This window comes from Leucopleurus acutus (genome assembly GCF_964270905.1).
Source record: "Leucopleurus acutus genome assembly, chromosome: 10".
Lineage (NCBI taxonomy): Eukaryota > Metazoa > Chordata > Mammalia > Artiodactyla > Delphinidae > Leucopleurus > Leucopleurus acutus.
In genome coordinates this window covers 70,025,860-70,038,617 of record NC_139153.1, presented here as the reverse complement: position 1 = coordinate 70,038,617, position 12,758 = coordinate 70,025,860, and the positions used below count along the sequence as shown (strand labels likewise).

At 50.2% G+C, this 12,758-nt stretch overlaps 1 protein-coding gene across 1 annotated transcript in view; it reads left to right on the top strand.

Moving 5' to 3' along the window:
• Nucleotides 1-12,758, top strand: part of KIF6 (kinesin family member 6) — a gene marked incomplete at its 3' end in the record, with an annotated part of 371,372 nt that overhangs the window by 354,551 nt on the left and 4,063 nt on the right. The window contains exons 17-19 of the mRNA XM_082848404.1: nt 802-886; nt 2,038-2,173; nt 4,569-4,666. Of these exons, the coding sequence (XP_082704530.1) occupies nt 802-886; nt 2,038-2,173; nt 4,569-4,666 (319 nt within the window). The remainder of the gene's footprint in view (nt 1-801; nt 887-2,037; nt 2,174-4,568; nt 4,667-12,758) is intronic.

The window sequence follows — 12,758 nt, the reverse complement described above, 5'->3', positions numbered from 1 at the left end:
TAGAGTCTCCCCTCCAAAGAGTAAAAAGTGGGGCTGCATAACTCCGAAGACGCCTTCTGAGGCTGAGAAATGCAGTACAACCACCGAGAGCCTCCTGGGAAGATAGACAGACCCCACCCACCAGGCTAGGAAAGGATGGGCTCCAGACGAGCACACAAGCCACCAGAGCAGGCAACCCGGCAACCAGCAGTGACAGCTGGCGTGTCTGGGGGCACAGCCCTCACCTAGGACTTGCCAGGGCCCTGTGGGCAGGGCGTCTGAGCGTGGTTCTCAGCCCTGGGTGCACATTGGGTTAATCGGGCTTAGAACCACTGCTTCAGCGGGAAGTCAAAAACAGGAGACATGATTTGAGGCCGGAGAATTCGGCACCTCAGCTGATGCAAAGTAAGACGTGAGCCGTTTCAGTGATGCCTTCTTGGTTTATGAAGGGCTTAGTATCAGAGGAGGGGGAAATGGTGTTTTGCATCTTCCCTGGGGACTCAAGAGCAAACGAGTGAACTCCATGGTAAAAGGATTGGTAGCGATATAAGGAAGAAGTCCCTTCCAGTGACAGATGTGGGACAGTGGGAGGGACAGTGGATGGAGCATAATCATGGAACCCTCCTCTGGGGCTCTCAGCCGCGCAGAGGTCGCCACCCAGAGGAGGTGGGCAAAGCAGGCGCCCCTCCAAAGGCCCCAGAAGGACTCACAGGGTCCCCTTTCACCTGGGACGCACGATGACTGTGTCATCCGCTCTAAACCACACTCTCCCCTGACCTTTCCTCCTCGCTGGAGGGAGTCATCAGCATCTCCCTTCTCCAGGTATCTCAGAAAACACACCCGTGCCCTCGACGCCAGACCTGCTGGAAGAGAAGCTGCGATCACAACTGCAGGAAGAAAAGAGAAGGTGCCCTTTCTTTTCGCCACACACACCCTGACCCCAGCCCCTCGGGGCCACCTGGAGCTGTGGGGCAGGGCAGGGTGGCCACGCCCGTCCCAGGCCAGCAGCTACTCTGGAAGCGGGTCCTAAAATAGCTGGAGGAGGTGCCACCTTTCAGCAGGCGGTCGTGAGATGCAGGAAGCCGAGGCAGGGTGAGGCTGGAGTGGGGAGCAGAAGGCCCAGCCAGGCTCCAGCGCTGGGACCCCCGAATCAGGCAGGGAGAGCAGCCTCTGCAGCCCCAGCCCAGGCTGCAGCCCAGGAAGCGGCGAGTCTTGTCTGCTGCTGCCCTCTAGGGGAGCCCAGAAGTATGACCATGGAGGACCTCCTTCCCCCCACTTCTCTCCTGAGGCTCCTTATCTGCAAGGTGTCCAGAGACTATCAGATCCTCCTGCGGCCATTTAGGGCCCCAGAATGATTTAACCTGCAGAGCGAGGAACCTCAAGCATAAACAGACATCTGGTCATTACTGATACAAGCTTCTCAGTTCATTCATTCATTTAGGCATTCAACAGCTATCTCCTCTGCCACAGAGACGTTTGGGGGAAACCAAACAAGAAACCTTCCTTACTCTCAAGGGGGCGATGCTGTCACTGTAACACACACCACCCACCCCTGGGCTGGCTAGGCATGTACCCTGAGCGCCCTCTGTCACACTGCCCCCACCCCCAGATGGCCTGGGTTCAAACCCTGGCTCCGCTGTTTATTAGCTCGGTGCCGTAGAGCAAGTTCCTTAACGTCTCCATGCCTCAGGTTCCACATCTGTAAAGGGGAGATGATGATAATAGCGCCTTCCTCATAGGGCTGTGAAGAGGATTGAATGAGTTTATAGACGGCAAGGCCCTAGAGCAACGCCTGCCCTTCAGTGCCCAGTAATGGTACTTGTCCTTCTTGGAGAGGGGTTAGTCCTGTCACACACAGAGCCCCGCGGCCCACTGGACAGAAACACCTGGCTGTGGGCTCACATGCTGGCGCCATACTCTGGCCTGGGTGGGCAACTGTCAGGTCCCAGCCCCAGGCACCAAGGCTGCACGGCCAGGCTTCTGAGGACGCCGCCAGTCTCTTTAGAGCCCTCCCTCCCTGCCAGTGACTTTCAAGACTCCTCTCTGACTCCACTGCAGGTATAAAGCAATGTTCACGCACCTGAAGGCGCTGAAGGTGGAGATTGAGCATTTGCAGCTACTCATGGACAAAGCCAAGGTGAAGCTGCAGAAAGAGTTTGAAGCCTGGTGGGCAGAGGAGGCCGCCAGCCTGCAGGTACTGGCAGCCATGCCCCTCACTGCCCCAGAGCCCACCCTCCTGCTGGGGCCTGAGGAACGTCAGGGCAGCCAGGGAGGGGCCGGACCCCCAGCCCCATGGTGGGGGGGAGCAGAGGAAAAAGAATGGGGGCTTAGACCCGCAGTGCACGTGCTCTCAGCCCCTACCTCCTGAAGCGAGGGCTCGTTTTAGTAACAAGGAACGTGAGTGGTCAGGGGCTCACCGTTTCCTTGCTAGTGCCTGAAGCATAGAAATGCAGGGGGTGGGAGGTGTAGCTCCCCAAGCCGATGGATTGCCACCATTGCTTCCTGAGACGGAGTGACAACACTGATTGTTCTTTATTACAGTCATATATATGCACGTATGTGTGTGTGTATATATATATATGGTATACATTTTAGAAAATACAGAAAAACACAAGGTGAAATCGCCATTTAAGGATAATCGATATTAATATGTTGGATTATATTATTTTATATTTTTATGCATATACAACCATATGCTTTTATAAAAATAATATCATATTAGTCTTCAAGTATCACAAACGGCTTTTGTTTTCACTTAGTGGTCCAGCATGCCACCTCTTCCATGGCATGATGCCATGACATCATTCCAGTGCTGTCACTGTTCAAGCATATGGATTTATTCTAATATATTTAATCTCCTATTGTTTAATGCTTAGGTTGTTTGGGGGTCGTTTCACTAGAAAAGTATTTGAAGATACATTTTTGCATATTTCCTAGACAAATTCCTAGAAGTTCTCTATAATATTATGAAGGCTAAAGAACCAGTTAAGAAATGTTAGTACACACCCCCAGTTCCAACTGTCCTCATGTGACCCCTCAGCTGTGTATAATAAAAGAGATGACATACACATAATCCTACCACTTTTGTGGCTGGAAGAACCCTTAGAAATTCTCTAACAGGCTGATTGTGTCATTTTAAGGACAAGAAACTGAGAGCCAGAGAAGATAGTGAGCAGTAACCCGTACATTACCGAGTGGCCTCGTGACCAGACAATGGAGAAACATATTTGGATAAAATTAAATACACAAGATGACAAATAAAACCAATAAGATGGAAATACAGTTATCACAATATTTTAGCAGCACAGTTATGGTATAGTAATATGTATACTGTTTGACAGATGCATTAATTAATAAGATCTGGGGGGTCAATATTTACCACAATTTCAAAGTAGTGATGAACACAGTATTTCAAGATTTCTGCAACAACTGTAATGTGATCTGAAAATATCTGTAATTTCTACTGGTGGCGGAGTCACTGGTACCACCCATTCTACTGTGGTGTGTTGTCTACATTTAATCCTCGAAAGATATGTTAAATTTCAGGTAGAAGTTAGGAAGAATAAAGATGTCATTGGTTCCCAGTCACGTTCACAGTGCCCCTGCTCTCCAGTTAAGAAGCCTCCCTCGGGAGGTCATCAGTGGGTGAGACCGTCAGCCACTGCTGGTGCCCATGGGCATCCGGCCACTGGACAGTGATGAGGGTTCTCCCATCATCCCGTATGACCCAGTCGAGGCTGATGGATTCAGACCGTTTATTACTTGCATAGACAGTGAAAGGCAGGGTAGCCAAGCTGTCAGCTCCCTGTACCCTCCACGCCACAGGATGTCATTGAAACAGAAGGGACCAGGTGACCACAGCAGGGATGATGGGGTGCCCTGTAGCAATTCCACGCAGCCACTAAGCCATTTTGTAGCCGGCAGATATACCCTGAGTGGGGCAGGCAAAAAGCCTTAACCCTCATTAGAACATAGGAGGTGATGAGAAACTGTCCCATGATGGCCTCTGAGCGAGATGGCGAGGAAGTGGGAGACGGCCTGGCAGCAGCTGCTCACAAGCCTCCCGTGCTCTCATGTTCTGGGAGAAGCGCGGGGCATTCTGCTAAGACTCAGATCCGCTGGGGTTTAATCGCTGCTCAGGAGACCTGGGTGGAGACACGCAAGGTTTCCAGGACCCTGCTGGAGCTGCCCCCACATGCACGATGAATGCATCGCTCCTGACTCTGCCAGCATCTCTTTGGGACGAAGGAAAGCAAAGCCAGAAAGGAGTTCTGGAGAACTGTCAGATCACATTTTGAACACTTTTTCTTAACTTTAAAAAGTAATACAGGCTCAATATGGAGAACTTAGAAAACACAGAAAAGCACAAAGAATAAATCAAACATTACCCATCATCCTGCCATCCAAAGAGAATGTTGTGATGCCCCTCATTAAGGTCATGACTACCTCTAGATTTATTTTTTTTTCCCACACATGTACATACCAACTTTTCTAGCTGGCTTTTTCCCTTTAAGAAATAACATCAAAGACATTTTCCCCATGTCATTAGATTCATGCTTACACTGTGAAACTTTCTCTTGGACCAACAGGTAAACTCCCCAGCAGTGAATTCATTGAATCACATGAAACCCTTTCCCCAGACGCCAGAATCCCAGCACGAAAGGTCCCAGCTTCTCTCTAGCAAAAGGTAAGGGGAGAACCCTGCGGCAGGGTTGGGATGCCCAGAAAAGATGCCCTACCTCTCCTCAACCCAGTCTTGATGCTCTAAGTGTAGGCTGCCTGATTCGGGAAGATGAGTGACTTTCACTGTTAAATTAGTTGAAAATACTCAGGCCAGTGGCTCTCAGGCTTTACTGGAGTACCGCGCCCCCTCCCCCCACCCCGGCCCTTTCCCTCCGGCTCTGACAGCCAGTGGACCTACTGCCACAGTGACAAGAGAAGCAGTTTAACCAAACTGTGCAAGCCCTGGTCCTGACGCTGGGTGGGAAGAAGCGGTTGGCAGTAGTGGGAGGGGAGAGGGAGGGGGGAACTGTGGAGGGGATGTTGGGTAAGGCAGAGGGGAGTCAGCCTGCCAGGACTCAGGAACCTCTGGTTAGTGACTCTGTCCTAGCACAGACTCAGGAGAGACGTGGGCAGCCTCCTGTGAGGACGCCCAGAGCCAGTGTCCCCGAGTGATGGCATGAGCCAGCACAGACTATACTTCCCACACACACACCTTCTGAAGGCAAGTTCCTTCTCATGCCACCCACGTTATTGTCTCTTTCCAACTGCACAGCGCGGGCGGTAGAGCCAATGACACCTGCGTCATCCATCCTGCATCTCTGAGACAGGCCCACTGTCCGCGTGGCAGAGACCAGGCCAGCACGAGTGGGGCCTCGGCCTCGACTGCCAAGGGACGCTCCTTGCCTGGGTCTGAGCAGAGCTGAGTTCTCACGTTGGAAATGTGAAATAGAGCTTTTTAAAAGGGGTTGGGGAGAGGGTTGCCAGACGGTGTCCCTGATCCGATGATGTGATGAGAATGGCAATGACCTCTGTGGTCTCCTTTTCAAAAACCCATAACCCTGGTTGAGTCATGAGGGAAACGTCAGACAAGTCCCCGTCGAGGGGCATTCTACAAAATACCTGACCAGTACTCCTCAAAACTGTCAAGGGCAAGAAAATTCTGAGAAACTGTCACAGACAAGAAGAGCCTAAGGAGATATGATGGCCAAATGTAATGTGCTATCCTGGATGGGAACTAGATCAGAAAAACTAAGAAAATCCAAATAACGAACAGACGGTAGTTAATAATAATGTATCAGTATTGGTTCCTTAGTGTACCACACTAATATAAGATTATATAATGAGGGAAATTGGGTATGGGGTATATGGGAACTCTCTGTACTATCTTTGCAACTTTTCTCTAAATCTGAAACTATTCTTAAAACAAAACAAAACAGCCAGCCAGAGAGCTGTCCACCACCTGGCTGACATTTTCCCTGGACCTCTTCACATCCCCCAACCTGGCCCTCAGGGCCAGCACTTCGGCTTGTATTCTAGCTTTAGGAAACATCTCCTATGTGAGCCCCTAAGCCCCAGGTTAACAGCCGGCAAGGTATGTTCTGTTTGGCTACGCTGGTGTTTTAAAAGGCAGTGTAGATCCATGAAAGAAAAAATTGATAAGTTTGACGGTCTTCATATGGAAAATGCTGCTCTGTGAGAGACACTGTTAAGAGAATGAAAAGATAAACCACAGACTGGGAGAAAATATTTGAAAAACATATATAAATGGGCAAAAGATCTGAACAGCCACCTCACCAAAGAAGATATACAGGTGGCAAATAAGTGTATGACAGGATGCTCCACATCATATGTCATTGCGGAAATACAAATTAAAGCAATAATGAGACACCATTCCACACCTATGAGAATGGCTAAAATAAAATAAAAATAAAAAAATAAAAAAATAAAAATAAATAAAAAAAAATAAAACTGATACCACCAAATGCTGGAGAGGATGTGGAGCAACAGGAACTCTTGTTCATTGCTGATGGGAATGCAAAATGGCGCAGCCTCTTGGGAAAACAGTTTGGTGGTTTCTTACTAAACTAAACATACTCTTACCATACGATTCATCAGTCATGCCCCTTGGTGTTTACTGAAATGAGTTGAAAACTCACATCCACACTTACATATGGTTGTTTACAGCTTTATTCATAATTGCCTAAAACTGGAAGCAACCAAGATGTCCTTCAAAAGGTGAATGGAAAAACAAGACAAACGGTACCTCCATATTTAATGATAAAAAGAAATGAGCTATTGAGCCATGAAAATACGTGGAGGAAACTTAAATGCATATCACTAAGCGATGAAGCCAGTCTGAAAAGGCTACATACTGTGTGATTCCAGCTATGACATTCTGGAAAGGGCAAACCTATGCACACAGGTAGAAAGATCAGAGAGAGGGAGAGAGGGCAGGGGTGGAAAGGATGAATAGGGAGAACACAGGGGATTTTTAAGGCAGTGAAACTATGCCGTAGGATACTGTAATGATGGATATACAATAGTATGCATTTGTCAAAATCCACAGAATCGTACAACAGAAAAAGTGAACCCCGACGTAAGCTGTGGACATCAGTTAATAATAATGGTTCATCAGTTGTAACAAACGTACAACACTAATGCAAGATGTTAGTAATAGGGGAAAATACAAGCCGGGAGAGAGAGGATACATGCGAATTCTCTGTACTATTTGCTTAATATTCTGTAAACCTAAAACTTTTGTAAGAAAAATAGTCCATTCATTTTTCTAAAAAACTTCAAGGCAGCGTAGGTAGGCAGCTGCACTTCTCCGTGGCAATACAGAGCTTGGCATTAGTGTCCCACACTTGCCCTCTCTGTGCCTTCCCTTGGGTGCCTGCTAATCTCTGGGATACTTGAGTTTCCAACCCCTAATGCCTTCCTGCTGCCCCACTCTGGGCCCCCTCCCTGAAACCCCAGGACTCCACAGAGCATGTTTAAAAACACTAGTCCAGCCAGCCCAGAGCTTCCCCCAGTCATTGCTCTGGCTCTGGCTCTGATCCGAGCCTCTCGAGTGTCCGCCACACGAGAATAAGCCCTCCTCCCCAGTGTGAGTCTTCTCAGAACCCCTGACTATTTCTCCAGCTGCTTTTCTGACCTCTTCCAAGCTCCTACTGGTAGGAGTATCCTGCCCAGCAAACAGGAAGCTCCAGCTCTAATTTTTCTTTTGCTTCAAGACAATGAAGTGTGTGTGAGTGAGTGTGAGTGAGTGTGTGTGAGTGTGTGAGTGTGAGTGTGAGTGAGTGTGAGTGAGTGAGTGTGTGTGTGTGTGTTTGTGTGTTGGGAAAGGCCCGGTGAAACTACTCCAGGGCTATAAGGTAGACATAGACCGTGCCTGCCAAGTGAAGCTCAGAACCTTGAATTTCAAAGGCGTGTATCAGGTTACCTATAGGAGCTTCTCCCAAAATCATGCTCCCTGAGCTCTACCCCCAGCACTTTTGATGATGCTGGAAGGAGGGTCTTTGGGGAGCGGACTCTCAGGCAGGCTCGGGGCGCTGTTCAGGCTCTGTCATCTGTGGTGGCAGCCGGTGCTCGGGTGGGATCTCTAACCTTCGGCAGAGATAACCAAGTGTCCTGAAGAGTGTCTGTTAAGACGCCTCGGCTATGAGAGGTCGGCACCCCTAAATTCCTTCGCACACAGTAGTTCAGATACCGTTCATTGTGGGCGGAAAGGTTACAGTGGACAGGTGAGAGGAGAAGGGTCCTGCTAGAGACTGGCAGGGGCAAGGTCTCGGGCTCTTCCTCTGATAAAGAAGTCACCCGCCACTGCTTTAAAAAGCTGGCAGAGAAGAGCTCACAGAGCTCTACCAGGGGTGAGGCAGGGAGGAGACCCTGTCCCTGGTCATCGTGGCTTCGCAGACATTCTCTGTGAACAGCCAACTGTGGAGGATTAGTTGTTGGCGTCCTTAAATTCTCCAAGGAGGCTTCTCCAAGGCTGTCCTCTCTTACGGTAATCACATCTCCTGTGAGGGCTCTAAGGGCCAGGAACTGAACACGTGTGTGACGTATGTGCTATCACTGCGCCCATTTTACAGATGCGAACACTCTGGCTCCGAGAGATCAATTAACTTGCTAGGGTCACCCAGCTAATGAGAGGTGAGACCAGGGTTGGAACCCAGGCCTGTCAGCATCCGGCCACCCCCCTCCCCTCACTCCTCACATCAGTTTCCTTTAACCTTAATGACCATGGCCGTCCTTTAGGGACACGTGCATATCCTGTTGTTTAGTAGAAGGTGACATTTTCCCACTCATATTCTGCACTATTTTGTACAAATGTGTTTTCCTCATATTCATCCAAGTGCCAGGTCCTCCTGCTTGGGGTCCCCACTCTTTCCATGTGTCCACGATCTGATTTTCCCAAGAGGCCAAGATTTTCAAAGAGCAAAATTATGGCTCCTAAGAAGGCCAACCTCTGACTGGAAAACCAGAGCTCCCTTGGATTGGGAACTCCAATCCAAGGATGGGATGATTGGCCCCATCATTTCAGTTGAGAAACCCTGAAATCAATCCTATTTCACTAATGAGAAAACTGAGGCCCAGGAAGGGAACGTGATGCTCTGAACTGTGTGGTTAACAATGGGACGAGCTGCAGCTTCAGCCTGAACTCCAGGCTCCATGTCGAGCCACGGTTTTTCCTTCCTTCCTTGCCCCCCGGCCCCCCATGCTCCCCTGCCTCCCCCTCTCTCCCCCTCTCTCCTCCTCACTCCTTCACTCCCTTCTTCCCCTCCCTTTCCCCACTTTCTTTTTTTTTCGGTACGCGGGCCTCTCACTGTTGTGGCCTCTCCCGTTGCGGAGCACAGGCTCCGGACGTGCAGGCTCAGGGGCCATGGCTCACAGGCCCAGCCGCTCCGCGGCATGTGGGATCTTCCCGGACCAGGGCACAAACCCCTGTCCCCTGCATCGGCAGGCGGACTCTCAACCACTGCACAACCAGGGAAGCCCTCCCCCACTTTCTTGCTCTACCTAACCCTTCCCACCCTACATTCTTTCTCCCCCTTTTCTCCTCCTCCTCCCGATGCTTCTCCCCCCTCCTCCCACGCTCCCTCTAGGCCAAGGCCACTCTCTATTGTTTGTCCATTTGTCCATCCCTCTGCCAGCTTCTCTGAGAGAGTGTCCACCCTGGAATGGGTCTAAGAACTGGCCACTGGGCAGGCCTCCTAGGATCTCCTCAGGAAACACCGTTAGAATCCTCCCCCAGCATCTAACTTGTCTGAGAGGCAGGGCCTATCCTGGCCTGGCCTTCCTAGATATTCCTTAGGTATCCCAAGTTAAGGTGATCCCTGGATGTGCTTGCCAAGAGATCCTTAACCTTGACGTTCAGAACCTTGGATCTCAAAGGTGCCCATCAGCTCACCATGGGTTACCTGCAAGGAGTCCCCTCAGTTTAGACTTTCACAAAGGGTGCTCTTCTGGGTGCTGGCCCTCGGGCAAGCCAGCTCCCCCTTTGGGATCCCCTCGTCTCATCTGTAAGATGCGTCGAGGTCCCTCTGACACTATTCTTCCACGAGCAGGCGAGTGTCCCGGGGCCACTGAAGAGCTGCTGGAACAGGAGAGTGAGAGTCCAGCTGCCTGCCTCCCCTGAGCTCCAGAGACGCTGCTCCTGATGGGACCACTGCAGCCCGGGGGCTGGTCCTCTTGCTCCTCGGGTTCTGACAGAAACCTGATTTCATCACTTCCCCAGGGATGCTCTGGGCCTGTGGGCTGATCACACTAAATTCACAACACTCTGATGGGCAACCATCATTAGGAGGCCTAATTACTATTAATATTACTTACTAATCCTTGTGAAGGAAGAGATGATTGATTCTGATGGCTGTTGTGCGCTCTCTCCGGAAGGAAAGTCAGCGTGAGAAGTGAATTCACCGTCAAAGGCTCGTGGGTCAGGAGAGAGGACAAAAGTCATGGTATGACCCTGAGGGTTCAGAGGCCGAGCTATGGCATCCAGGGATGTTCCTGCAGCCTCGGGGCTGGAGGACCCCCAAGACATCACACTGTGCCATCCTCCTGCGGGAGCTGCTCAAGGCAACGGGATGGGCAGCTGGGCCTCTGCAGAGGGTGCCGGATGCCCCCATCTGTCCTGTCACCTCCATCTCTGCCCTTTTCCACCCACTCCCAGCCCTCAACAGTTAGCACCTGTGAGCACTCCCTGGAATCTTAGAAAAGGCTCGGCCGGGAAACCATTGAGTTCATGAGCCATTTGTGTGCCAGTGGCTTGATCTTGCAAGACTTGCTGCAGCTTCCAAACTGACCGTGACCTGGTGTCATTGCAGCACCTGCGGGATGGAAAGCCCTTTCTCCTTGCCTAGTTGAGGCCTGCACCAGGAACCATTCGGAAGGAACCCTAGGAACTTGCCTCTGTTCTCCAAAGAAAGGCATGCAGAGCCTGCCACCTTGTGGCTGCCTCTGGTCCTACAGTGACCCTCAGCACAGATGCTCAGCTCACCCGAAGACTCAGTGCAGAGTCTCTGGGATACTGGGAAATAGACATCTGAGGGGGGAAAAAAAAAATCCCAGGCTCTGATTTCCTTTCCCGTTTGTAGGACCCACATTCCTGAGACAGTGGAGGCAGGCCCAGGGTAAGAGGCCCTGCCCTGGCTGAGACAGGAGAGGGCAGAAGACAGGAGCTGGAGAGGAAGCAGTGCTCACGGCTGGGACAGTAGGTTACTGGGCCTGTGGAGAGCCTTCGGCTGCTGACGCGTGCTGAGCAAAGCCAGAGCACCTGTCTCTAACCCTGCCTGCCAGTCACCCCCAGAGTCCCCACCTGTGAAATGAGGGCTCTTAGGTGACTTCAGAGGCCTCTTTCTGCTCCGATATTGTGTCTAGGCAGGACATTGCAAAGCAAGCGAGTGGATCCCTTCATGGCACTGACATCCCAGGATAGCTTGCCTCTCCACCTCCCAAGGGGTGCTGTTGGGCTCCACTGTTTCCCAACTGAGAATCCAAGGCAAGGAGCGCACATCAATTAAATGGGCAAAACTGCATCTGCGTGAGCTGTTGGGTCTAACTCCTCACTCAGGGAGCACAGAGCCAGTCAGCCAGGGCCACCCAGGCTCAGTCCATGTGGCCAGGGATAAGCCATGTGTCTCCAGCATGTGTTTCCTCAGAATGCCAGAGCTGAGTCCGGTTAATAAAGCACAAGTTCTGAAGCCTCACAGAGCTGTGATTAGATCCAGATACTGCCACTTACCACTGGGCAACTTTTAGAATTTCTTTAACCTCTCTAAGCCTCAGCTTTCTTGTCCATATAACAGGGATGGTGAGGCTATTGAGAGGATAAATAGCGTGATGTTTGCAGAGCACACTCCCAGGACCTGGTGTGCAGAGAGTGTCTATAAAGGACGGTTGTGATCATTGTTGTTTTTGTTCCACGACCACAGCTGGTACATGCAATGCTCTAGCAATGAAAATTAGTGTATAAACCATCTGTTACAGACTGAATGTGTCCCCAAAATTCATATGTTGAACTCTAATCCCCAATGTGAGGGTATTAAGAGAAGGGGCCTTGGGACCTAATTTGGTCATGAGGGTGGGGCCCTCGAGAGTGGAAATAGTGACCTTATAAAAAGAGGCCAGAGTCCTAGCTCACTCTACCATGTGAGAACACAGCAAGAAGTCGGCAGTCTGCAACCCAGAAGAAGGCTCTCACCAGAACACAACCACGCTAGCACCCTGATCTCAGACTTGCAGCCTCCAGAACTGTGAGAAATGAATTTCCATTGTTTATAAGCCGCTCAGCCTGCGGTATTTTGTTATAGCAGCCCAAAGAGACTGAGTCAGAAATCAGTACCAGAAGTGGGGTGTTACTATAACAGATACTTAAAAATGTAGAAGCAGTTTTGGAACCAGGTAATGGGTAGAGGCTGTCAGAGTTTTGAAGCACGTGCTAGAAGATGCTGAGGTTGTCCCGAATGGACTTTTAAAGGCAGTTCTGGTGAGGGCTCAGAAAGGAAAGAGGAGAGCTGTAGAGAAAGCTGCTATCTTCTTAGAGAATACGGAAATAATCACGTAGAGGATGTTGGTAGAAATATGGATGGTAAAGGCCATTCTGGTGAGGTCTCAGACAGAAATGAGGAACATGTTATTGGACAGTGAAGAAAAGGTGATCTTGTTATAAAGTGGCAAAGAACTTGGCTGAATTGTGTTCATGTTCTAGTGTTTTGTGGAAAGAAGAACTTGCAAGGGATAAAATTGGACATTTAGCTGAGGAGATTTCTAAGCAA